General features: G+C 39.2%; 2 protein-coding genes across 8 annotated transcripts in view; one reads left to right on the top strand and one right to left on the bottom strand.

Moving 5' to 3' along the window:
- Window positions 1-306: 306 nt before the first annotated feature.
- Window positions 307-22,869, bottom strand: YTHDC1 (YTH domain containing 1). Of its 5 annotated transcripts, none has more exons than NM_001396237.1 (18): window positions 22,758-22,869; window positions 20,731-20,865; window positions 18,486-18,587; window positions 17,552-17,880; window positions 17,069-17,423; window positions 15,608-15,697; window positions 15,031-15,084; window positions 14,339-14,433; window positions 11,531-11,639; window positions 11,324-11,441; window positions 10,221-10,305; window positions 8,151-8,317; window positions 5,518-5,600; window positions 3,990-4,026; window positions 3,858-3,897; window positions 3,691-3,753; window positions 2,030-2,164; window positions 307-1,291 (listed from the first exon to the last, which is right to left on the bottom strand). In NM_001396237.1, exons 1-18 carry the CDS (start codon window positions 22,783-22,785, stop codon window positions 1,067-1,069), a joined length of 2,250 nt encoding a protein of 749 aa, NP_001383166.1. In that variant the 5' UTR covers window positions 22,786-22,869; the 3' UTR covers window positions 307-1,066. The 5 variants fall into 5 exon arrangements, with proteins under 5 accessions (NP_001383166.1, NP_001383167.1, NP_001383168.1 ...); XM_046940145.1 differs by lacking the exon at window positions 20,731-20,865 and having other exon boundaries at window positions 317-984; window positions 1,084-1,291; NM_001396238.1 differs by lacking the exon at window positions 15,031-15,084.
- A 157-nt stretch (window positions 22,870-23,026) lies between these two features.
- Window positions 23,027-27,329, top strand: part of TMPRSS11F (transmembrane protease, serine 11E) — a 44,465-nt gene continuing 40,162 nt past the window's right edge. For all 3 annotated transcript variants that reach the window (XM_025150262.3, XM_046940837.1, XM_025150261.3), the window contains exon 1: window positions 23,027-26,725. The gene's annotated coding sequence lies outside the window, so the exon portion shown is untranslated. The remainder of the gene's footprint in view (window positions 26,726-27,329) is intronic.

Below are 27,329 nucleotides of genomic sequence, written 5' to 3'. Positions count from 1 at the left end.
TAACAAGCGATGCAGTAATCTCTAAAAGGAAGACATGGGAGAGGTATGATTGCAGCTGAGAACAGCCTGTTAATAGCATGGAGATTATTTTAAGTTAAAAATATAGGACCTTAACTTTGATTGGCTGCATGAGCTGTGTTAATCAACTACTTCATTGAGGAAACAGAAAAAGCAGTTACCTTTTGTTTCATGCTTCTTGATCAATTTCACTCATTGCAATTATCTTTAAACATTTTTCTCAATATTTTCCTAGAACGGCCACATTCCAGGAAAGCAGGCAAGCTTAGAAGATCAAGAAACTCAGTCTGGAGCTGTAACCATTTCAACAGTTACCGATTTATTTTTATATAAAAAAAGAAATGGTAGCAATGTAGAATACAGCAATACTTCCTGTTCCACACACGCAGGTTGTGAACATTCCAAGCAATGTGTACATTTTGGAAGGAGACTAGACAAGATAATTGACCAAAATGTTACTGAACACGGGAAGATTTATTTTTTTAAAAAAGGTTAAAAATTAGGTATCAATATTGTCTTTTTAATATTGCTTTCATTACTGAAGACTGAAAGAACACTTGACTTTACAGACAGTTAAAAAACAAGAAGAAAAGAAGAAAGCTGCTATGGCACCGCCATTCAGTCAAAAATCATACTTAATATTTGCATACTTGATAGCAGCATTCTCCCCACAGAACCATGTGAAACTACAGGAAGAAAACATCAAAGCAAAAAAAAAAATGGCAGTTTTCCATCAGTATTCAAAAACCTAGAATGAAGTTACTAAGTAGATGAACACTCACTGAGTATTAATCAATATGTACATTCTTGACTGTTTCCCATTCTGCTCCAATAGAATTGTCAAGTGTCAGCTTTGTGTACTCTATTTTTGGCCAAACTGAGTTTTTCCAGTTCACAGTTCACTGCATGCTTGGAATAAAGAGGGTCATTATAAATCCTTCTACACAACGAACTTTAAGTAGACAGCTGAAAAGAAAATGTACTACTTGTAAACACACAAAAAAATACAAGCTCTTTTTGTTTCAAGTGAGCACTGGTTCTAGACAGATTATCTTCGGTATCTACCTCTTTCTCCTCTGTCTCTGTCCCGGTCACAAATCCTCTCTCTCTCCCTTTCCCTGTCACGGCCTCTGTCACGTTCTCTGTCTCTTCTATTATCTCTAGGCCGGTCCCGTTCCCGCTCTCGATCCCTCTCTCGAGGCCTGCTTCTCCGACCGCTGACAACTGCTTGTGTGCGGCGAAGAAAGTCGTCTACCCTCATGTCATAGTCGTGCTGTGAGGGAAGGACAGCTGTTTATTTTCTTTGCCAGATGAAAATCCCCTCCCTGTCCTTATCCACGGGACTGGCTGTAACTCTTGGGAAAGCCCAGTATAAAATAATTATTAAAAACAAAACAGCAAAAAAAACCAACTGAAAACATGCATCCAGAAGTACAAGTTTCTTCTCTCATCTTCAGGGCAGCACCATAGGTCTGTGTTTCTAGTATGCATGAAGTAGAGAACAGTAAGATGGAGTTCAAATGTCAGATACCAGCAAGAGACCTGAAAGCTAAATAGCTTTTGAGGACAGCAAAAAATTATTCAACAATCTACTCTAGTTTTTGATGTGCCTTTAAGAGTTACAGAACTCACCATTAACAGAAAAGTTTATCTTTTATGCATGATTACAAGCAATTACAGAAGGCCATGTCCTTATTCAAACTGAGCTTCAACAAGGAAGTTCACAGCCTGACAACTGGATGCCATCTTAAGAAGACAGGTCAGTTTAAGACCACATTCTGTTAATGTTTCACTTCTACATGACCTGGAAGAGAGGCTTTTCAACAACACTGAAAATATCTAGTCAATCTACATGAGTTATCTTTCAAAGGAAAACTAATATGTACTTTTATGATCTGTATTTTCCAAGTCAATACATTTCAAGTTACACTATCTACATCTGTAACCCAAATTCCTCCCAGTTCTAACCTAGTCTTAAGACTCGTCTTCCCTTGTCTTTTTGGACACTTACTACTCGTTTGTCTCTATATCTTGCTTCATGTGGTACAGGATGATGTCCTGAGTATGGAGGGTGAGCTTGAGGTGGAGGTGCATGGTGCTGATAGTAAGGATGGTGTGGTGGCTGCTCCATACCTGGATACGGTGGCTACAAGAAAGTTAAAGGCAGTCTGTTTACTGTTCCAAAACAAAGGTATGTACATAAGCTGTGGTGCAGGGAATACACAGCAGAGGTTACTTTCATTCAGGTGGAAATACAGACACCTAAATACACAATTACTAGGCTGCAATCAGAAGTAACAGATTACTTCTCATGAAGCGTGCATGCTTTATCACTGCTCTACCATTGATTTTTCAGCTACTCGGGGAACATCCCGCCCAGACCCAAAACATAAACTCTTTCCATACCTACCTTAAGATGATACTGTAGGTAAACTTCTGCTACTTAATTTTGTTAACTATAATTTTTTATAATCATCTATAAAATTTCTGTCCAAACTAGTAAATTCTCAGATTCTTTTCAGTGCCACGCCTACAAATACATATTGTTTTACTTCTGTTTTACTTGCAGCTTACTCTGCAAGGCAAACTATTCCACAAAATGCTAGTTGAATATATTATTATTATTTTAAACAAAGCATCTACTTGCTACCCTACTCCATTTCTTTAAATGATCAAGGCCTTTCTTTCAGATTCTACTGAAGCATCTTGGCTTACATTCCTCTTTACAAAAGAAGTAGGTGGAAGCACTGGCTTTTAGGATATTTATGCAGCATGCAGAATGGAGAAGAGAGGGAAAAATGACAGGAAAATCTGGAGGTTTAGCTGTGATTGATAAATCACTTTCCTCCCAGTATGACAACTTGGTTTATTTCTTTAAGTTGTTAGAAAAGCTGTGTCTCAGCTGAGCAAAAGTGAGAGGTATCTCCACATCCTGCAAAGCCTTTTGCTTTCACAAAATATACACAAGAGCCAGAAGACTTGTTACAGTTACTCAAAATCAGGACTCTCACTCAGGGTCATAACAAAGTAAGTTGCTACAATGACGTTTTCCTCACTGGATGAAAAAAAACAAACCTGAGTTTTAGTTCTAGTATTAGTTAATTTCAATGTACATAACTGTACACGCATGTATTCACATATATGCTCATCTAGACAGGGAAAGAAATGCACTTCAATGAAGGATGCTATACAGCACGTCTTACTTTCACTATGCTGCTCATTATGCTCGGCTATTTTTCCACACGCTTCTCTGCCCTAACCAAAAGCAAGCCACTGCGTAACACCTCAACACGCCATGATCCTATGCAGCAAGTCCAGTTCTGATGCATCTACTGTATGAAAGAAAGCCCATTACTACAAATCTTTAGCTAAACACAAAATCTCGTCACATGCCCTCATGTGGGCTAAAAGTAAGTGTCTGTTATCTCCTCTGAGCTTAGAGCTCCCTGCAGGTTCAAGATTAGTCAGATTTTCACTGCCGTACTACTAACTAGAACGACAGACTATAAAGTAAAAATACAAATAGTAGATATAAATTTTATATAGTTACAGCAGAGATACATTTTAGGAAAAGGGAAGGGTTGAGCACAGATTGGATTTACTAGGCTCCTATAGCAGGGTACAGAAAAGCCATGCTTTGCAGAAAAAGGCAAAGTTGAACAAGACACAAACCATTCCTTGCCATGGTGGCGGTGGTCCCATGTTGTGGAATTCCCTCACGTAATCATTGTAGGACTAAAATGAAAGACAGGGATATTAATATTTGTGACAGGAGTTCTTCAGAAGTGCTGAAAGCTGAATATAAGAAGGTCCCCCAAAATGAGCATGCACAAACTTACCCCATTTAAAAACACATCTCGTCGAACTCCTGAAAATCGTCTGTTGGGAATAAAAATTTGCAGAACTAAATTCACATTATCCATACGGATGAGTTACCAGGACATAAAAAGAACAGCATGAACACACCTTACCTGTCGACTTCAGGATACCTGGGATCCTTTATATACCCTGTTCAAACATCAAGCAGTATTAATTTACCATCTCATGATAATAATCTTTAAATACATACTCATAAGAATCTATTCTCCAGCTATCAAACTGTAACAGGTATTACAGTGTAATACCCATAGTATTCAGTTTCAACATAACTATAGAAAACTTACAACTTCTTGCAGACAATACAAAAATAATAGCACAATATAGTAACAAAAATAATGTTTCACATATATAATAAATACACACTCATAGGAACTTGCACACAGTGCAACTATGTAAAGGAATACCTATGCAAACAAAGACTTGGAATTTTATTCAAATAAATTGGGAATGCCCACAAGCTCGAGGAGTACTGTCCCCAAGCAGTCACCACATGGCCATAGCTACTTAACAACCATGCACTCCGTAGAATCCTACTATTCCCAGCAATTCTTAAGACCAATTTCCTAATAGGTCTTGAACATACAGTTATACAGAAAATTAAAAACAAACAAGGTAAAACCATCCGGAAAAGCCTCACAGGATAAAGAATTGTTACAGTTTAGAATGTAAACTTTTTACAGCTGTGCAAAATAGTGCAAAACACCAGGCATGCTTATATTGCTAATGAAATAATGCCTTTGAGTTTCATTAGATTTTACATTTTTGTTCTGTACTCTAAATAATGGTCTTGAAAAGCCAGGAAGCAACAACACTTTTTTACAAAGAACACTAAATTTGCCGTCAAACTGGACAGATAAAAGCAGGTTCTTAAGAAAGATTTAGAGATCCACTAATGAAATAATGGGATATATATTCCCAATAACAGTGAAGCAAGATTATGCAGATTACAACTGACCATTTTTTAGTATTTGCTTTGTGAAAAATAAAAATCTGCCATATTACCAGTGTTGCTTTACTACCATTGCAAACACTTTTCTGGAAAGTAACAAAATTGTTTCCCCACATTCATGATTAGACCCTCTCGTAAAAAGCAGTAAAAGTTCCTTTTCCCTTCCTCATGCCAAGCTTGTTTAAAAAAAAAAAAAAAAGTTCTCTCTGAAAATACAATTGAACATGCAACCTAAATAAACCTGCTACTCAGGCAACCTCAGATGACTTTTCAGCTGGAAATTTCTGATAAGCATTTTAATTTGACAATTACTGCATTGACAAGTAGCTTAAACTAATTCTAGTGATGGGTAGGCATTTCAACAAACCATATAATAAAAGCTTTTAAGAGGATCATGCACAAAAATTTACACAACCATGAGATTCTTAAAAGGCCACAATCTAGAGTAACTTATTTCTCTCTCAAACCAGTAAAGGTTTGCGAGAACCACAGAAACTTTGCAAGAGGTGAGTTAAACCCAAAGGCAGCGCTTAGAACAAATCCTTTGTTCATTTTTTTTTTTTAAATTTTTTATCCCAGCCACATTAGAAGTTCACTTTTAGAATTTATGAGGATGCACTAGAAAACACTTGCGAACTGGCGCACAGAAATCTTCACAGTAAGATATTAACCTGGTCTTTGGTGAAACTCAGGGGGATAGTCAATCCTTGGTTTCTTCCTGCTGTTATGAATATCATAATCTTCTGGTCGACGCCTACACAAATTAGATATCAGAGATTAAACAAGGTTGTTTGGAGCATTCGGCACAGCAGAATACCTCAAAGGAATATCTTGAGCTGCCCAGGATCTCCATTTAACCATTCTGAATTCCATCTGATTCAAAACATTCCACAGCTTTAAGTACGAACTCAAGTAATCAAGAACAAGTCAAATTAAATACCCCCTTCCTATTTCACTTTCTGGCTACACGTGCTTTGGTAGTTAGGAAAAAACCTCTACCTACTGATTCCTTTGTAACAAACAAAGGGTAACAATTTCATCTGAAAAAAGAACTTAGACTCATGCTTTAACATACCTTCCGCTCTACATTCTGAACTAGTCTGTTGGACAACAAAATTTACACTCACTTCTAAATGTAGTTAAAATAAATGGTAAAGTATATAATTACAGTAAAAAGGCACAGACATTACTGTATTTGCCAACTATGGGGTGAAGGTTCTACAAAAGGCTTATTTTTGTACATTATTAAATAAAACTGTACATTATTTGTGAAACGGCTTCTTTCACTGTAGCTTGTTTAGCTAGGCAGGCCAATGCCATTTCTAACAGCTTCTGATCCAAGCAATTTACCAGTAATGCATCAGTGCCATTAGAACAGGAAGCTCAAGAACACTTAAGCTCCCTAATTAAAATAATTAGTGCTCTCTTCTACACAAGCCACCTTTTCAGTAAGAGAACTGTTACCTGAGAATCTTACTCTCAGGGAGAAAGCCTGTTTATGAAACAGTTAAATTCCAGTCACTGTTATGTTTAATACAGAACCGAAAACTGGCTGCTAATGCTGCTTTGTCAGGGAACATAAACACTACTGGGAGACTTCAACGCGAACACAGAAGCATTTTTAAACACAAATCAGCTACACATCCCTCCCTCCCTCCCGCAGTGAGCGGTAAAATTACTTATGACAAAGACAAGAAATTGATATTTTCTTGTAATGCTTAATTACCGTACAACTTGCTTGCTGAGTAACAAGCTTTCTTTTTATGAAGAGCCATTTTTCCTCCCCCTTCCCAATTTCAGTTCTTAAAGCCCACTATACCCAGTTACTAAGCTCTTTAAAATGAAAGCAGATTCTCTACGAGCAAAAAGCCCAAAAACCAAAACAGTTGCATCTACAGTAAAATCAGATCAAGAAAAACAAAAGCTGGTGTAAAGAATAAACATACCGCTTTCTTGTAGTTTTGAGAGTGCATTTACGACCGGTATAAAATATGATAGAAACAGTTCATATAGTAGTCCAACTACTGACTTTTAGCTGTAAGCCACATACATAAATGGAGGCCCTGGCAGGCATGAGAAGGTGTGGTGCTGTTATATGTATAGTTTGCAGTCCATTGCAAAACCTTCACTTGTATATACTTTATTGCACTGGAAACCTCTTAGCTTAACTTCACAAGCCATCTTGGTGTTCAGTCCTTTAAAGCCAAAAATAAGGGGACGCTGCCAGGTTTCCTCCTACCTACTCGTTAGTGTCCTTTTTTTTTTTTTTTTTAAAGATCAAAGAAATGGGGACTCTTGTTGGGTATCTGTACCTACCACAGGATGTTTCCACAAAGAGGAAACTTAACCAAAGGTTTCAGCCCAAATCATACATCAGTCTGTATGCAAAGTGGCTACACAGGGAAAAGGTGTTTGGCAGAAGGGCTAATATCAGTTCTTTGCAAAGACTTCTCCAATTCTGTAACAAGTTACACCCCCTTTTTTCCTGGAAAATGATGTTAAGTTCATATAGCAGTGATCAATAACCATGTCGATCCTCTAAAAATACTTTAAGTCCACAGGTACTGCCATCATCTGGAAAGGTTGTATATACAGACACAGCAACAGCCTGTTGGTTTGTTGCCGGGTCTCCAAGGGCCACTCGATCCCTTTTGGAAAGAACCTATTGTTTTCAGAAGCTCAGCAAGATGTGTGAATTCAGTGGTTACATGTTAGAGAATATCTGGCAATGGGGTTAACACAGCACGGTGACACAATTTGAAACAGTCCCAATAATGCTCCTCCTCTTGAATATCAAAATAAATTAAATATTTTATCCTCAAAATGAGGCGGCATCTTCTGAAAAATTATAAGTGATCCTTATAAAAGTCCCATATTTGATAAGGCTTATCCAGAGACACACCTGAAAGAAAAGGCTTTTACAAGATATTAACACATTTTTGGCATATAAATATATCCTTCTCTTCATCTAGCCTCCTCATAATAAATCCAAGCTTACCTACAGCTAGTGTTACACATTGTAATATCTCAATAAATTATCTAGTCTAAACTAGATGGCACTTTAAGAGCTTTTTTTTTTTTTTCCTCTGCAAAAGCAAAGATCCCCATTTTCCTCTTGAATAATGACAGACCGGGAAATCATGTGAACATGTGAAATCCTCAATGAAGCCACAAACTTGTCCATGCAGCTTGATTTGAGGATTTTCTCTCTTCTTTATCGCAGGGAAAGCTTTGACGAATCACATTCCTCCATCACGTTATTCTGATACATGTGCCTATTATCAGTCCAAAGAACGTTTCTAACCTTCCCACGTCCCGAACGGGGTCTCGACGAGATGGTCGTCCTCTTGATCGGGGCTGTGAGTGCATTCTTCTCTTGTGCCTCATTTTATGAATGAGTTGATACAAGTCAATACTTTCATCAGGAGGGAACAGAAGACAAAGCTGGGTTCCACATTCCGGCTCAATTTCCTACAATTAGTTAGAAGTTCAGTAGTGGTTTATAAACCAAGATAAGAAACTCTCCCCAGTTACATTAACAATACATATTTAAAACAAAAATCCCCTAAAAAAAAAAAAAAAAAAAAAAAGCTTTAGATCTCAGCATCACCAGAGACAGGACAACACTGCAACATTCACTTACATTACCTTCCACTCTTTAAGACCTACTTAAAATTCTCATAAAACAGTCCAACTCTCAGGGAAAGCATATCGTCCCATTAGGCATCCAAGCCACATCACTGTTTTGCTACAATACCAGAGGACTGTATTTCACCATAAAGAAAATGATCACCTATTACAGACAGAAAAGCAACACACGTAGAAGGAGAAAAATCCATCCTAGCTTCACATAAAAATCCATGGCCTGACGAAGTTGACTATTACCACACAAAAAAAAACAGAGTTAGTCAGTGATTGATAGATCCATGAAAATACTAGATCAACACTTGGCAGCAGTCAGAACAAGCAAACCACATGTCAGGATTATTAGGAAAAGAGAACAAGAAAATTATTAAAATCATTATACCACACTGAAAGTTCATGTTCCACCTACTCCTGGGGTATAGTTCTGATCCCTTCACCTTTACAGGAAGAAAAATAAAGGCAGGGGTACAGGGACAGTAGAACTGGAACAACTTCAAAGGATGTGACATCAGTAACTGCACAAACAGAACAATCCTTATACTGAATGACTGAACAGGTTGTGACTGTTCAGACTAAGAAAAGAGGAGAAATCTGTGCGGGTATGGAGGACAATAGCTACAATAGGAGAGTGACACTGAGTTGCTTGGAGGAGAGGGACAGAGAAACTTGTTGACCACCTCTTCTGGCAGAACAACCTGGGGCTATTAAATGAAGATAGCAGGAAACAGCTGCAAAACAATTGAAAAAAGTGTTTTCTTCAACCTGGTGACTAGCAGGCCTGAGGATCGTCCTTGGGAAGTATGCTGTAGATATAAAAATCTCACATGAGTTCTAAGGGTAAGAGTAAACATCCTCAAAATAGAGATCCGTTGGGGGTTACACAAAACGTAGATGGGTAAGTGACAACCACTTCAAGAAATAACCCAAGTTGAAAAGCTAGAAAAGCAAACATCAGACAATGCTTGCTCAGTACATTAAATATATATATATATATATATATATATATATATATATATATATATAAATAACCTTGATCATTTACGAAAAACAAAGTTAATGGAAACACTTTTTTTTTTTTTTAAAATCCCACTAAATTTGAGCAAGACAGAAGATACCATTTTACTTCTACTACCCAACAAAGTAAATGTGTCTATGAGCAAAAAAAAACCCACTAGAAATAAACAGTATGGGGACTATGCTACTCCCATCTTGCCTCTGAAAAGCAGAATCCATTATTTTAAACCAAGGTTGGGTTACTCGATTACATTGCACTCTAGTGTGTCTGACAGAAAGCCACCCCACTAACAATTTACTAGCATATGTTTTATCGTAGTAGTGCCTATGCCCTAAGATAAACAGGAGAAAGGAAAAATGCAATGAAAAAAACACAGATGGAAATATCGGAACTTGTTAAAAAAAATTGATGCTATACAGGTTTGCAAACCATACAATCCATGACATCTTACATTTCAATTCCAAAATATCAGTTTTGAAGCATCAAACACTGTTTACCACAAAGACAAAAAGAAAACTGTCACTCTTCGGTCTTCATTTTCCTTCTCTCCAAACAGCATTAGAAATAAGACGAATGCCTTTGTCACAGTACTCTAACAACGAGTAAGTGATCTAAAGAGATTCCAAATCTTCTGTACATACAAACTGAGCAAGCACTAGAAGATACAAATCATTAACAAAAAACAAACTAAAACAAAAAACAGCATTAACAAACCTGTCCATCGCGTCCAATCTTTACTGGCTTATGTTCGTTCCAAGGATTGGTCAGATGAGCAGACTTAGTGAACGGCAATTCACGCCTAAATATGCAAGCGGTGTTATTTATAGTTTTGCCCTCATATTTTAAAATAATAATTCGTACAATATGACATAGCATAATGAATAATTCTGTTAACCTTTGTACTGGTAGGTCTCTGAATGAACGTATTAGTACCAAAGAACTGAAGATTTCACTTAGTGTAGTCCATCCTATGACAGCCTGGTTAACATTGCAGTAAGTCCATCTCATTGAAGAAATGCTCGTCTTAGTAAAATATTGAGATTGTGCAATAATAAACAAGTACAATCTAAATATGCTGACCAGTCTCTATGAGACACGGTATCTTCATGTACTTCATATAACAGTGTCACTGAAATAAAACCCAGAGCACATGATCTTACTCTTAAGCTAAAGTATCTTTGACATAAGAGTAGGTAACTTCCCAAGCTTCTTTCCAACCTCAATTTTCCTATAATTAAACAATAAATAAGTGAAAACTTCTCTGCATTTATTCTTTCTGCCAGCACCAGAGCTCATGCAACCGTGTACTAAATCTCATGGGACCAATACAGCTTGTTTTCTTTAGAGAGACTTGTAACTTTTTCAGTTTTACTCAATGATAGGAACGAACAGACTGCTCACATCCTATATATAATGCAAGTGTCTCTACTTATCTCATTATTTTAGAACATGAGCATTTCCCTTCTTCAGCCAAATGACGTACATCAAATGAACACAGGAAAAAATATCCTGCAAGGATGGCTGTTTAACACAGCTGTCTATCAAGTGACCAGTTGCCTCTCATCAAGGACTTCAGAATATACTTTCCTAGCTTCAGGGTTAGAGATCAGTGAAGGAAAACACTCAAATGTTAAAAATCTCTAAGCTAATTAATGGACAACAAAAATATTTGTACACCAGATACAGATCTGAGTACCATGCTCAATAACTGAGGGCATGGGTAGATGAAGGATGGAAAATAATCTATTTATTATCATAAATAGACGATATTCTAACATACTGTTAGTAAGCAGAAACATAAATGAACAATTATTTACCTACAAATCCAGTCAATTTTAAATACACCTCCCAACATTTTTGCATTCATTCCTGCAGGCAACACCCAGTGTATAGGTGATCCTCCATGATGGGATTCCGAAGACAGTCTTGCAAATCCTAGGGATTTCACATCAGTTGTAACAACAGAAAAGCTACCACACAAAATGTTACTTTCACTTACCTTACTAAAAGCTTATCTCCCTTACCTTGGAATTTGCCACTCTCTCTTACGGAAAATATCAAAATCACACTCCTCGCTGATCTAAATGCAGCATTAAGCTTCTTCTCATTCACTGGAAGAGTTGACCATACTCCCTAAAACAAAACAATCCCCAACCCAAAACCAAGAGTCAGTGTCAAGTGGTTTAACTGACAGAAGGTTTCAAGTACATAGCTTAGGTGAAGAAAACACAACCAAGCCAGTGTTCAGAGATAAAATATAATCAAAAGAACGCTCCTGTTAACATCAGTTCTTTCAGAAAACACTTTTAGCCTGTCTCATAATAAAGCTTATGGAAGAAAAGTTGCCTTGTCTTTTTTGAACGCTGTAGATGCACTGACCACTTATAACGTTTAATTTGTAATTACAACAGATAGACGATTACATCTGTCTTCAGGATTTTTAAGTTGTGTTTTAAGTGACTGTGGGAGTTCGTGTACTTTTTAAGAAAACACAGATATTAGGGAAAAAAAGCAGAATCTATGAGGAATGCTCCATAAGTAGTGCCTCCTATTTTATGATGTTGACCCACATCAGAGGCAGATGGTGGCATTACGGCAAGCAGAGACCGAACATTCCCACCAATATCTCATTACATTTTGTTGCTGTGCAACACACAGTAACAGAGAGTCTGACAAAACGGTGTCTGACACAGAATAGTATAGAAAGCTTGTTATAAATTTCTCCATGCACAAAAAATGGTGCTCTTTGACATTCATCAACGTTTGCTGAACACTGATAGAGACCAAACAATGGCCACAAGCACAGTGAGGTAGTGGGTGATGTGTTTCAGCAGTGGCAACAGTGGGTCACCTCTGCTGGCACAGATCTGTATGAGAACAGCATGCAGGTTCATGCTCATTGGTGGTGAAAATGCATAGCTAATGGCTGTGACTGTGTTGAAAAGCAGGGTTTCTCAGCTGAGCACGTGCTCTATCAAATAGTACTGCTGTGCTCTGTGGTAGTTTCCATGGAAATAAACAGGAGGCATTAATTTCAGAATGACCCATATAAATGGAAGGAGGACAGGCAGACTTGAATGACCCTGTTGGCGTGACAGATTAGCAGAGGCAATCTTGCAGGCTTTGAAGTTCTTTTAGCAAATGGACAGATATCAAAGACACCAGACACCAGTTCAAACTAGCTACATAATTCAAAATAGTTTGTTCAGCATCCCATATCTTCACTGACTAATTCCTACCTTTTACCTTCCACCAGACACTTGCGCAGCCACATGCAGAAAAACTCTCAACTTGCTCTTAGGCAACTGAGCTATAAAATACCTAGTTTGCTGCGCTAATTTTCAGCACCATCAGCTCCCCATTCCATTTCTCAGAACAAGTTCAGAAGAGAAGCTTATGCTTGCTTAATATGCTCAAGCTTCAGCCTCAGAATATTTTCTAGTAGATAAAGAAACTAGTCTTCAACAAACAGAAAGGACAGGGAATAACATGTTTTTATGTCCCACGCTGTGCTCAATTACTGCTCGTCTGACCTTATGACAAGCCAATTCATTGGAAGAGTCACCAGAAGACTATTCGTTTTCTTACTCACTTTTAGTCAGATGCTCATTGTTTTAGGTTGGTTCGTGAAATCACACTGAGAGACAAAACAACTTCTGACATTGGCTACACAAAAGCCAACTTAAAAATGCTGTGAATCACAGAACATTAAATACTTACGCATTCTTTCTGTTCTGCTTCTGTAACACAACGAAACATTGCCTCTACAGAAGCTGATGGATACAGACACAACAGCAGGCAATATCGCACTGCCAAGATTTCATGGAGGAAACCCAGAGAAACAAGAAACGCTATGCTCCAATAAGGAATACGCATAGAATTCCACTCAATGAACTTCTGCCCTTAAGGAAGCGCAGCCAGGGTGGCAGATCACCCATCCACACTATTTCTACCAGCAGCTTCTCAATAATGCTGCACCCAGGCAAAAATCTATTTGCACAATACAGATTCCAAAAGCTCAGCATCACCAGAGATTCCACATTCTCACTGATTACCCTGTACCATGTATAAAACTTATCTGATCACAGAGAAAGGTCTAACACAAAGTGAAAACTGCAAAGTACCGTAACACTGAAAATGGAAAGTTCCCTCAAAATTAATAGAACCAGGAAACCCATAGTGCTGGATTTATTCAAGACTACCACTTGCCCTAAACCATATTCTGATAACAGTTATTGTAATAACTTTTTTTTTTTTTTTAATAAAAACAGCTTTTCAAAAAAGACAAAATCATTCTCCAGAACATCTGAAAACAAATTCAATGTACTGATTCTAAATTCTTTACAATAGCTAGAACTTAATGTCTTGTATGGAAAAATGACAACATTGTATGTATCCACTGTATTTCACACCTGGTCACCTTAAAGTGATCACTTTTACAGAAGACTATTGTAGACTCATTCAGAACATACCACCAGGCTAAAGTAACTCAGAGAGGCACTGAGCAAAGGAGACTAGCTTCCAAAACTTTCTTGAACCAGCTATCCACTGGTTGCTGTTCCCTTGACATTTTCAGAGTCAGATTAAACTCCACTCTTCATTCACTCAGGGCTTAAGGCCCCTTTTTAAGTGACTGATGGCCTAGAAACTCCTCTGGGTTACAGTGGAAGCAGAGTTGCTACCCCTAAAGAATCAGGGAGCATTAGCTTTAATCATCACCTCTACCAAGAGCTGAGTAATGAAAAAAAGCACACGTAAACCAGTATGCTTTTTTATAGGAAGCTGTGTCTGAATATACTCAAAGTGATCAGTTTCAAGAAAAATTAACATACCTTAGCTTTAGCAAGTGAAACATTTTCATGGTTATTACTCTTGATGAGAAAAAATCGTGCATCTTGGAGAATGTATTTAAGTTTACTTGTTTGGTCTGAAAAAGAAAAGCGTAAAATAAGTTCAATTGTAAAAATTCAGTTTTCAAAAATGTTGCTGTAAGTGTAGATAGTTATTTGCCTCCTACAAAATAGACTGTATCCCACCCAATTCCTACCTATGTATCAAAACAGTCAACCACCCAACTTGAAATTTGAAATCTAAGCTTTATAGTACAAAATGCCAAGGGAAATCAAACTTAAACTTAAGATATTCAAGTAAAGAAAAAACTAAAAGTAGCAGGATTCAGTGATGTTCCGATATATAGGACTTATTTCCTTCCTTGAGACTCTCTGAATGAATATCAGGAAACATACATATCAACATTAATCCTCCAATAGATATTACTGATACAGTCCTCTTTTTACATGGAAGCACCTCTTTTTGCTTTGTTGCTTCTGTGAGGAGGAAAAAAGGCTGAAGTTTTTGCATTACACTCTGAACACATGCAAAATTAGCTCAAGATTTACTCATTATGCTCACAGTTATGGGCTCAAAATGCTTTATATCGGAACATTACTACTTACACAATTTCATGAACAGAGACAATGGCTTGCTGTGGGGCATGCATTAAAAATTCAAATTTAAATGATACCTTTTTGGACAGCACGAACGGAAGATGATAATTTCTCATGCTTCTTTTCTGAACCTGTGTTTAGCCAAAGTACATTTTGTTCAGATTGAGCCTTAATAGAGATAATATACAATTTCTACAGCCTTGTCACATACAATTTTCATTCATGACAAATTATGCTTTCTGGCGCGCACCCACACACACAAAAAGATACTGTTCCATGTGCACGAGTGTTTGTTTGTTTTAATTGTTTGGTTGGTTTTGGGTTGTTTGGTTCGGGTTTGTTTTTTAAAATAGCATTTGAACAGTTTCCTACTCAGAAAACTAGTCACTGAATCATCATCTTCCAAGTTTTAAAAAAAAGTGAAAATTCCACTTAAGCAACAGAATAGCATTAAAGTAACAAGAAAGCCCACATTCTCCTCCCCGCCTCCCCCCATCTCCTCCAAAGGTACCCACACACAACATGCCAGAAGTCAGTATTAAATTATACAAAGCTACATACCCCATAAATCTCTACAGCCAGTTACATTTATTTCAGACTACTCATTAAGACTTGATGCAAGTCAGGACAACAAGCAATAAAAGGAAAGAATACCTGCATAGGATTCTGATGCAGAACTTCCACTTCTATCAAAAACAATTGGAGAGATACCTCTAGCTCTCTTCCTTTCCTTCTTTTTCTCATCTAAAAAAAATGATACCAAATAATAGCAACATTTTAATCATTACGCAACAGGCAAAATTTAGATGCAAAGTACTGAAACAGGCAAATATTCGTAACACATTACACGTTAAAATCCCAGTTGCTGCACCCAAAGCAGCATTTGCTTCTTTTGCATGTGCAAAAGCTTTTAATTCACAAAGAAGACAAATGCCACAAACCTAGAAATCGCATGCAAAGTTGAAAGACAGAATTAATTTCCTAGGTGTTCTAGTAAGGGTGGTTCAGTTCTTCTCTTCAGCCTTCAGCAAAATTTACAGAGCAAAAACTCTGACAGTGACATGGGCTTGCTTGCTCAAAGCTTAACAAAATGTCAAGAAGTATGAAAACAAAACACTACAGCACACAATTATTTGCACTCTAGAAAAAGGTTATACTACAGACCTTTTCAGAACAACCATTACAAATTTACTTGTCTTTAGGTTACACTCTCCTATTCGATAATTCCAAATAACAAAGCTAAATCAAAACACAGATGTTAAAGCAGGAAGACTGCCTATGAAGACTTTAGATCAGGAAGCTAAACAAGAGGAAACTCAACAATATGGTAAGCCTCTTTCTTCTAAGAAAAATTTAAACTGTACTGAAGTTTCTCCTCTCTACAGCAATTACAATAGAGATAACCTTTTTCAAGGCTTAACTGATCCAAATCTTTTATGTCTGTGTATATAAAAAGAACTAAGGGAAAGAACGTTCAGCTATACTCAGAAAACAGGTTTGTGTGAACCTGAAATCCTCCAAATAATGCAATATTTATGTCATTAACATTTCCTATCTGTAACTTAGCACCAGCTATGCTAAACAACTGAGAAGTATTTGTTTCTAGTTTTTGCTCAAAACTTAGAGAAGTTCGTCTTAATAACTAATCATTCCAACTTACATTCAAACTTGCTGTACAGAAGGCAGACATTGCTCAACTACCTAACATTCTTCTCTGGCGAAGACACTGCACCAGGTTACCTGGTCACTCATCTACACGAATACAGAATAGCTTATCTCCATTAAGATGAATTGCATGGGAAATTAAGCCATGAGGAAAATATTAACTAAGAAACTACTATGAAAAACACTAACATTTCAAAGCACTGAACAACAAGGTCCAAGCAACCAAGAATATGAATTTTCAGCACGGAAATCCTGGTATCTGCAAGTACTAGTATAATGAGAAATTATTTTCCAGTAGGATTCTTCCTTCCCTAGGATATTTCAATATTAAGATCTTATTGACTCATGTTGCTTAAGATTACGATACATATGTTCATTAAACGGTATCTTAAAATTAGCTAAACTTTCAGTGGCAAGGTGCTTCAGACCAGGATGTTAAACGTCACCTACCTGATGCATCTGAACCAGATGCAGATCTGACTGACCCATCTGTGAAAGACGCAGATTCAGAATCAGAATCGCTGGCTTCGCTTCGCGTGTCATAGTCATTTCCTTCCTTCTGATCTCTCTCATCCTGTTCGTACTCTTCTTCATCCTCTTCCCCGTCTTCTTCCACCTCTTCATCCTCCTCCCCTTCATCATCTTCTTCTTCTTCCATTCCTTCCTCCTCGTTTTCTGTATTGCCTTGTTCAGAAGAGCCACTGCTACCAGTCTCACGATCTGAACAATATTCCTCAGAGTTAACCTCTTCTTTAGAAGAATGGCTGGATCTGCTTGGTCTTCTATCCACATCATGTCTGATTCTCTGATGTTTAAAGAAAAAGCGAATCAGTGGTCACATAACATTGTTAGGATGCACACACAGTCCTAAGACAACGCGCCTTACAAAAGTCTCAGTTGTTTTATTTATAAGGCAGCAAGAACATTTAATACCTCTGAACCATCTGGTGTGGAAGACTTTGCCCTTCTGTCAATATCCCTCTTCCTCAGACAAGTCTTTTCTGGTTGTCCTTTATAAGGATCCCTGGAACTGCTTGACACGCGTGTTTTTCGATCACCATCTGGACGTCTGTTTCTATCAGACCTCTGGTACTCCTCATTCTTGTATTCTGATACTGGCTTTCCTTTTGTAGTCACTATTCTCTTGTTATTGCTAACTGATGAACTAGGAGGCTTTGGCATCATCTGCCTTGATGAATGCACAGAAGGTTTTTGTCTCTTGCTTTCAACGTTTTCCAACCTGTCACTTTTTCTTTTTGATCCTTAAATAAGAAGAGATATCAAACTCAACGTTATTTTGTATAACAAATCTGAACCTCTACAGAGACTCCTGCTTTCTCTACTTATGATAAATGCTGTTATGGTAAATACTCAGTCTAAGTTCAGTAACAATATTCAGAAGAGCTTGTTTGGAACAGCTGATGCTGTAAAACTCACATAACACTTTAAAAGAGCAACTAATCCTTTCGGTTTTGGTAGGTGTTTTCTAAATGTTATATACGGAAACATTAAACAAATGCTTATGATACTGGCCTAAAGCCATATTAACAACTGAGCTAGAACAAGACTTGTGGACCCCCTTGCTCTGTTTCATTTCATTAAAGCAAATAGTACAGACTTTTCTAACACCAAATACACTCATGACTATGCAGACTCCGCAATTACTTCTGAGGCAAAAGGTAACCTAGTTAAATGCTTGTTTGCAAGGTCAGATGAAAGAGCAGATCCCCTTGGAAGACTTTCTGGACTCCTTAACTCTTTGAATCGGGTTCTAAAACCTGTTACTCAAAGACTTAACCCTAATAAGACAGATTTTTTTTTCTTTTTACACCTTTTACATAAGACATCCACTACAAAAGTCACCTACCCTTCTTCTCACTTTTATCTTGCTCGCTGTCTGGGTTATATAACTCATCATCTTGGTCAGGAGCATCAGTTAAAATGTCATCTAGAACATTTAGTTCACCATCTGAAAACAAAAAAGAACAACTATAAAGAGTCTGAAGATGCAAACTACAGTAAAACTAGTATTTAGAAAACAGAACATTTCCTTTACAGATCTGCTACATAACAAAAATTAAAGTTCTCTCAATTTTGTTCTTTCCGAAATTTTGCTTAGATGCATTGATTGAGTAAAACCAATAGAAGAATTAAAACATGCTACAGGATGCATTTAGGTCTCTGAATAAGGTCCAACTTGGCTCCTCACACCACACTTTGCAGGAAAGCTGACCTATAAATGGAAGCTTAATAAATAAGCCTGTACAAAATTTGAAAAAATAAAAATAAAACCAACAAAAAAAACAGCAAGAGACTGGGATATAGTCTGAGTGCCATCAGCAAAGTGGAGGGACCTTTCTACTCCAAATTCTGAAGATCTTGCACTTTAAATTATTCCCACTCTTCTGTCCTAATATTTTTGTTCTCATTGCTGTGTTCAGAATTTTGTGATATACCTCCAAGGAAGAAGCCATAAAAGGGCAAGATAATTTAACAGAAAGAGCATAAGCTAGGTCATCCCACTGAAGAAGCGGAAAGACAAATTTGCTCCTCAATTAATACTGAGTCGCTCTAAAAAAACTCTATAGCTAATTCACTTTCATCAACAGGGCAATAAATAAATAAATGGAAATTCATGCTAGAAGCAGTAAATGATCACACTTGTCACACAACTTTTAAAACTTGTCACTGCTTCCAGCTGTTTCACTTTGAGTAAAACCAGAGTGGATACGTGGTGATTCTGGAAAAGGATTCATTGGATGAGACAGCAGATCAATAGTCCAATCACGTTCAAAATAAGACTGGACTAAGCCTTAGCTCATAAAAGGAAAAATAATAGAGAAAGTATTAACTTTGCAGTCTCATATTATTTCTCCTAATTTGTAAAATGTTGGGCTCTTTCACTCTACATTACTGCCAGTGATTTTATTCTCTGTTTTAAAAAACAAAAGCAGACAGATGGCCAGGATTCTTGTGCAGGACAAAACTGGGATGAAGTAGTAAAGAAAGTCATTCCAAGTTTGACAACTTCTTTATACCAAAACCCTGAGCTGTAACACAAGGTAAGTTTTACAGCTTGGTATTAGAAAAAGATAACCCACATCAGAAAGAAAAGTGACTTTTATAAGCTCCTCTCTTCTATATACACCAGAATCACCATATGCTAGCTTCCCTCCCAGCTTTTCTGTGGCAAGGGAACATAGAAGTGGTCACTGAATGGCACAGCTGCTGTTGATGATGCAAAGGAAGTGATGCACAGAGAAGGTTAAGTTTTTCACTGGCAGCATGCAAAGGACATTCAAAGGTAATGCAAAGTTACATCATAACTCCCTTAGGAGCAGACCTTTATGCTTGCAGATGCTATACATCCTGATACAATATTCTTGCTGTTAATGATCAGAAATTTAAGGGACAGGCTGATGGCTGTGCAACTGCTAAACATGGTTTGCAATTTCCTGGATTTCATCATGCTTCCCCACAAAAGACTAGGCAAGTTCACAACATAAGATTTTATTACTGGAGACTAATGAAAAATAGGTGTACTAGAATTAAACGTATCACCCATCGCAGATCACAAATACTGAAACTCAGCCTCATTTCTGTTCTAGGGAGGCAATAGCATACTTGCGTAAAAGACATTTAACCTTGCTACTGAAGTTGCATTCAGAAATGTTAAAAAAATTGCCTATCAGCTAATTCCAAAACAAATGAGAAAATAATAAACATTTAATGGAATAAGCAAGTCTGATGCAGACTCTCTGATAAATGCTTTCAGGATCAGGTAGGCCCGATTTATAGTCAGAACCTAAGAACATACTCCAAGGACAGAAGGAAAGGTTTTTTCCCCCCCTTTCCGTGATGCATTTGACTCCTAAGAAATTTCCAGATGTATTTAGCAGCCTACTGATGCAAAATGGGCAATGTGACCACACAGCTCCTACCTGACAACTACATCAGGTATACTGCTCAAATGTCTTCCATAAAATGATTCCACTTACTCAACTGTCACTGCTCAACCGGATCGGCTAAATTATCTCAAAGAGATCAAGATAAGCATCAAGAAAAGCACAAAAAAAAGAAACAGAAAAACAATAGAGGGACAGATTTCTTACAGTTCATCTCTGCTGAAGGGGGAAGGTCCATATGGGTCCATTTCACTACAGACACTCCCAACTGGGCTCTCCTGCAACTCATCTTATGTTGACTCCGGGATGTGTTGGATCCCTCCATGAACAAATTTAACTCACCTGAAACAGCAGGAAAGTAACCTGGGGAGAGTGTTTTTCCTCTGCTGGCCAAAAGAGTTAGATCTATTCAAGGAAGGGTCCAAACAAGAATCTGAATTGGCAAACAGAGGGGATAAGACCAGGCGATTTAAAACTGAAAGGGACAGTGATGTTTATTGCCACTTTCCCTAAGCAGTGAAACAGCATTTCTCTCTTGAAAAGAGTACAAAAATAACATCATATTTACAGCAGAAACAAATTCAGTTACAAACAAATGTGCATTAACATCTACTATTAAATTAGAATCAGCCCTTTCAGAGGGTAGAAAACTAAAAAGCAAATTAAAACACAAAAAACTTCTTGTCTGTTACACATGACTTTATCACTATCAGTGATGAAAGAGAGAAAGAGAGAAAGAGAGAAAGAGAGAAAGAGAGAAAGAGAGAAAGAGAGAAAGAGAGAAAGAGAGAAAGAGAGAAAGAGAGAGAAAGAGAGAAAGAGAGAAAGAGAGAAAGAGAGAAAGAGAGAAAGAGAGAAAGAGAGAAAGAGAGAAAGAGAGAAAGAGAGAAAGAGAGAAAGAGAGAAAGAGAGAAAGAGAGAAAGAGAGAAAGAGAGAAAGAGAGAAAGAGAGAAAGAGAGAAAGAGAGAAAGAGAGAAAGAGAGAAAGAGAGAAAGAGAGAAAGAGAGAAAGAGAGAAAGAGAGAAAGAGAGAAAGAGAGAAAGAAAAAACAACAACAACAAAAGGGCAAGCCTGGCTGGAAAAAATGGTTATAGGAGTTGAAATTTAGAAAGTCTATAGCAAATACTTCAATTTCACTGCTTTACTACAATGACAGCTCGAGACTGTTTCAAAATAGATCAGTTATATCTAACCTCTCCAGTTTTACAATAATAAAGGTAAGAATCAAACATCAGAAACACTTTTACTCATCAGCTCTAACAAAACCTAGTAGGAATTTTAAACATGATCTGGTTTCACAGTAAATGTTAAACATAGCAAGCTTTCACCGTTCTGAGATATGGCCAAAGACATTTGACAGCCTGCAAGAAGGTTCATGGGAAATGTATATTCCACAGAAATTCAAAATGATGCAAATCACCCCACACCACCAGTGATGCTTTTGCAGAAAACTGCTATAATCTGTGCTAACCACCAACCAGTAATCTCCTACATGTGAATTATGCTTTAATTTCTTTAAGGTCAATTTAACGAGGAACGATGTATATAGCAGATAACATCACAGGCACCATGCGGATCACTTAAGCTTCCACACAGTAAGTTTTAAAGGTTCAGAATATACATTGCCCTAGAAAAATTCGCTGATTTCAAATGTATTTACCCACAGCACCTAGTAACCTTCAGCAGCTCCGTAAAGGCAGTAAAACCAATTGGAAAGTACCAAAGGAATACTATAATGTCAGTTTCCGCTCGTTGAAGTGACTGTAGCCCTTGACAGAAAGCCCCCAAGAAAGAAATACGGCCGTGGACCCCAATATAACTACAGAAAATCAGACGCCTCCCGCTCGGAGGTGCCCACCCAGATAAGCACGGCTCAGCTCGCCGCCCTATGCCTCACCCACTGCGCCCCCCCCCCCCCCCCCCCCTCAATCACCTTGCCCCGGGTGGGCCCTGTCGCCTCCAGCGCTTCAACGCGCCCAGAAGCGCCTGCCCACACAGAGGGGCTGCGCCACATCCTCAGGCCAAGGAAACCGCCCCCAGCAAGGGCCTCCAGTTCCACCCCCCCAGCGAGGGCCTCCTGTTCACCCCCCCCTTCTCACGGACGCTCCCAGGGCGAAGGCCTAACATCGCCAACCAAGCAGGCCCCGCGAAGAGCGGATGGCTCAGACAGAGGACAGGCTCCTGAACCTCCCCCTGAACCCAGCGCCTAGCTGCCACCCGCAACCCCACGTACCTTTCTCCTCCCGGCTGTCCGCCGCCATCCCACTGCCGCCGCCACCGCCGCGACACGCTCAGCGCTTAAGATGGAGGCGCCCTCTCCCAGAGCGTAACAATTCCCGCTCCCCAGCATGCACCGCTTTGTTTACGCACTGAGCGGCCGCCGCCGCAGGGGGGCGGGGAGAGAGCAGAGCTCGACTGCGCATGCGCCTTGAGAAGAAGGCAGTGAGCGCGGCGCGTGCGCAGGGCCTTCCTGCGCAGCGCGGTGTGCGCATGCGTACTCGTGGGATTTTAGGCGGGTGTGGTGGAGGGGCTGTTCGCGCTTCGTTGTGCCCTAGTTGCGTGTGTGGTTTTAATGTTTTCTCCGTTAGTAAGCGAGTTGTAGAGAAGAAAAAAAGGAATAAAAGTGGGTTATAGAGGAGGAAGAGAGGGTTTTGCCTTCTTAGTTTACAGGGAGTTCCGTGTGTGGTGTTTTTGCGTTTCTGTGGTGTCTGCCTGAGGCAATAGAGCTCTTGTGGTACCTCAGCAGGGCACAGCAGTTGTGGCCTTTCCTATCGCTGGGGACTGGGCTTCCTTGGGCTTATCTCCATTGTGTGACTGGTTTGTGGGTTTGTGGCAAGTACATCTGTAGTTGTTCTGCGTTTTTTCTCAAGCTGAACTAGTTTTTTTCTGGTTGTGTTTTTTCCTCGTTGCAACGTTCAGCTTATTTTGTAATATCCCTGTTTATGATACTAAGCTGAGTGGTGCAGTTGATATGTTGGAAGGGAGGGAAGCCATTCAGAGGGACTTGGACAGACTGAAGAAGCAGGCCCATGAAAACCTTATGAGGTTCAATAAGGCCAAGTGCAGGGTGTTGCACTTGGGTATGGGCAATCCCACATACTTATATAAACTGGGGGAAGATCTTCTTGAGAGCAGCCCTGGGGAGAAGGACTTGGGGGTCCTGGTAGATGAGAAGCTGGACATGAGCCAGTAGTATGTACTTGCAGCCCAGAAGGCCAACTGTGTTCTGGGCTGCATTGAAAAAGGGGTGGCCAGCAGGGAGAGGGAGGAGATTGTGCCCCTCTACTCAGCTCTTGTGAGGCCCCATCTGGAGTACTGCGTTCAGGCCTGGGGACCCCAGCACAGGAAGGATGTGGAGCTCTTGGAGCAGGTCCAGAGGAGGGCCACTAAGATTATCAGAGGGCTGGAGCACCTCTCCTATGAGGAAAGATTGAGGGAACTGGCCTTGTTTAGCTGGGAGAAGAGAAGGTTCCAGGGAGACTTCATTGCAGCCTTCTAGTAAGTGAAGGGAGCATATAAACAGGAGGGGAAACAGCTGTTTACGAGGGTGGATAAGGGGGAATGGTTTTAAACTGAGATAGGGGTGGTTTGAGTTGGATATTAAGAAGGCGTTTTTTACCCAGAGGGTGGTGATGCACTGGAACAAGTTGCCCAAGGAAGTTGTGGATGCCCCATCCCTGGAGGCATTCAAGGCCAGGCTGGATGTGGCTCTGGGCAGCCTGGTATAGTGGTTGGCGACCTGAACATAGCAGGGGGGTTGAAACTTGGTGATCATTGTGGTCCTTTTCAACCCAGGCCATTCTATGTATAAAACAAGTATGTTTTATCAAGCCATGTTGTCTTCTAAAGAAACTTAGGATTGGTGTGTGTTTTCCTAACGCAACCTGGCTGAAAACAGTGCCTGAACTTCAGTTACCTTTCTAGGTAGTTTATGAGGTGATGGAGGCACCTGAGTATTTTATTAGGGCTATATGTAACTCATAATTATCTGAGAGCTCATTTTGTGCACTGTGGTATTGTAAATCCTATTAGCTAGCTTGTTCCTGTTACAAAAGCTCTACCAGATTATTCTGCCCCTCGGGAAAGGTTGCACTGCCTGGTGACAGCTACTATAGACTGAGTGGTAATTCTTATTCTATGAGTGCAGGTCTTTGCTAGTGTCATCTGATGGACACGGCAGTCATCTTGGTGCCATGACTTCCTCCTACCAGAGCAGTGCAGTTTCAGGATGCCTTGCTTGGGATCTCTGATTTATGTGCTTGCTCTCACAGAGCGGGTAGGTTAGTAAGAAACATCTAGTGAGCCTGGCACCCTTTGGTTAACTAACTTAGAATGTTGTGAGGGAGTGCATTTCCATTCTAGCGATGAAGGCTACAGTGCAAAATATGCAATGACATTGGGCAGTATCATCCAACATGTTTCAAAGGTATCAAAGCAAAGCCCAAAAGAAGGATAAGAACATCATTGTAAAGCTACGGTACTTTACCACTGAGATGTTGTAAACTAGAATGTGGTGAAGAGGAAAAAAATATACTGAGATAACTGTGGTTCTTACAGGAGATAGAAAGGTAAACGTGCTTCAACTTTGTAGTGGCTTCCTTATCTGAATAAAGACCGTTACTGCTTTGGTGCTCTAACTGATTTGACACTTACTCATCCATGAGTCTTTATCCTTTCTGTGAAATTATGCTTCCTGATATATGCAGGACTTGACTCTAGCAGGTTTTTTTGACGCTAAACTCCCAATTCTTCAATCACAGACTGGAAAGCAATTCTGGTAGGCATATGTTCCTATTACCTCAGTTGGTTAAGCAGCTTTTGGAGTACTTTTCAGCAGCTGGAATGCACACAACAGGTTTACTTGGCCTGTGTTATTCCTGAGCAATGCTTGCCTTCTCATTTAAACAGTGGTTACCTTGTGATATTGATTTGTTGCTTCCTTTAGATTAGATTTATGGAAAGAAGTTTGGGAGAGAACCAACCAAAAAACCTGTCAGGCTGTGTGCCTTCCACTAGATGGTACCATTGCTACAAGTTAACTGGAAGGGTGCTTAGTCAGAAAGAAGTGCAGTTTGTGACTGTACTTCTCTTTGACTCTTGCAGAGGCTCTAGGGCAACCTTGGAGAAGGCCATGCTTGACACCCAGGTGTAGCCTCTTGCTGGGTTTCATCCCTTTAATGTGGGACAAAGTTCAATTACATGTAGTGAGTGTCTACCACTTTTACTGTAGTATGTTTGGAAAAAAAGTAAAAATCTACAGATGAGGACAGCAGCTGAAGCCTTACTTGAGGTTGAAGTCGTTTCTTCTGAGTCTCACTGTGGTGAAGTTTTGAGTGGGAGGGCAAGATCAAACCATCTCCAGAAATCCCTGCTAGCCTTAGCCATTTTGCAGTTCCGTTACTGATGGACATTTGCAAGAACTGCATGGTTAAGAGCTGCTCCTTGATGCAATGAAACAGTTTGTAACCTATGTGGAAAGCTGCAGCTACAATGTACCAAATCTGGAAGGAGATGGGAGGAGAAAAGGGATACTAAGCTTGGTAGGGGAATTCCTTTTAGTTCTAGCTGAGCCAGAGACTTGGTGTGCAACCGTTTAGTTTAAGGGGCAGTTAATTGCTTTGCCCAAAGCTGTTCTAAAAGGAATGTAGAATTCCTTTAGTGTCTGCAGAGAGTACTTCAGAACCAAGTTAAGAGAGAGACACTGACTGGAAGTTCTCCTTTTAAATGGCCTTCCTAAGACCTCTGTATTAATCTGTGCTTGTATTTTTGCAAGTAACCATTGATAGACATTAAAATTCTTCATTAAAGATGGGCCGCTTGTGAGGAGTGACTGTGGTGACTGAGAATAATGTATGTCCTAGCTCGGAGATGAGATCTGGGTGTGGTTTTATGTGCAGGCCTTTTGCTGTCTGTGAGGGGACTGAGTAGGGATTGTTGCCAACTCTTCAAGGAGTGGATTTTGGAAAATGATTTGTTTGTAGTCTTGTTTCAAGTTACACAGGCTACAACATCTCCATTTATGTATAAAACAGTGTGCTTTATCAAGCCACATTGTCTTTTCAAGAAATTTAGGATGGGTGCATACTTTGCTAGCATAACCAGGTGAAAACAGTGCCTGTGCTTAGATTATCTTTCTAGGCAGCTTGTGAGGTGATCTGGGCACCGTACAGAACTGAGATGATGAAATACCACCTTTTTAAGGTAGGTTAATTGATCTGAGTTGGATTAAGTTTAAAAATTCCATTGATTAAGAATTTGTCTTCCAGGTCGCAGGACAAGACTTAACGCTGTTCCTCTTCTCAAAAGGCACATTTGTACAGGTGTGACGCAGATCAGCAGAGAGCCATTCATGTAGCTGGATTGTGGTATTCGTGTCCTCTGCTGATCTGCCTGTGCGTTTGGATAATGTCACCATGTCTGTCATTCTCATAAAGGCTCACAAACTTTGAGATTGTGTGATTGTTAATCCTTGTCCTTTACCTACAGTCCTGCAGCAGTAAGGTGCAGGTTATAACCACTTTTCTCTACTGTACTCTAATCTGGTTATGCCAAAAATCCTTTCTAGGTTTACTTTGTGATGCTTGACATTATTTTGTCTGTATCAGCCCATGGAATATGTTTCTTTTTATAGAAAAGTTGTGAATTTTCTGAAAGAAAACTTCAGAGAAAGCTGGAAAACACATATTTGCATAATAGTGATGAAGTGTTGTTTGTATTTGATTTGATTTCTGGTTTGAACCTTAAGTAAAGTGCAGGAACTGCTAGTATAGAAATGTGGTTTGTGTGCCTTCTGTTCCTGGGCCCG

The sequence above is a fragment of the Gallus gallus genome, chromosome 4, assembly GCF_016699485.2.
Source record: "Gallus gallus isolate bGalGal1 chromosome 4, bGalGal1.mat.broiler.GRCg7b, whole genome shotgun sequence".
NCBI lineage: Eukaryota > Metazoa > Chordata > Aves > Galliformes > Phasianidae > Gallus > Gallus gallus.
Note: the sequence above shows the minus strand (reverse complement) of the source record. Positions and strands in the feature narration are given on the sequence as shown.

Bases quoted from the DNA above. Each gene is read 5' to 3' on its own strand.
- YTHDC1 (NM_001396237.1), bottom strand. From the start codon at position 22,785: ATGGCGGCGGACAGCCGGGAGGAGAAAG. The intron at 8,318-10,220 runs GTTTGTTAATGC...AACTAATTGTAG, and splicing joins AGATTGGACGCGATGGACAG to GAAATTGAGCCGGAATGTGG. The intron at 2,165-3,690 runs GTTTGTGTCTTG...ACTTTCTTGTAG, and splicing joins CGCCACCATGGCAAGGAATG to CCACCGTATCCAGGTATGGA.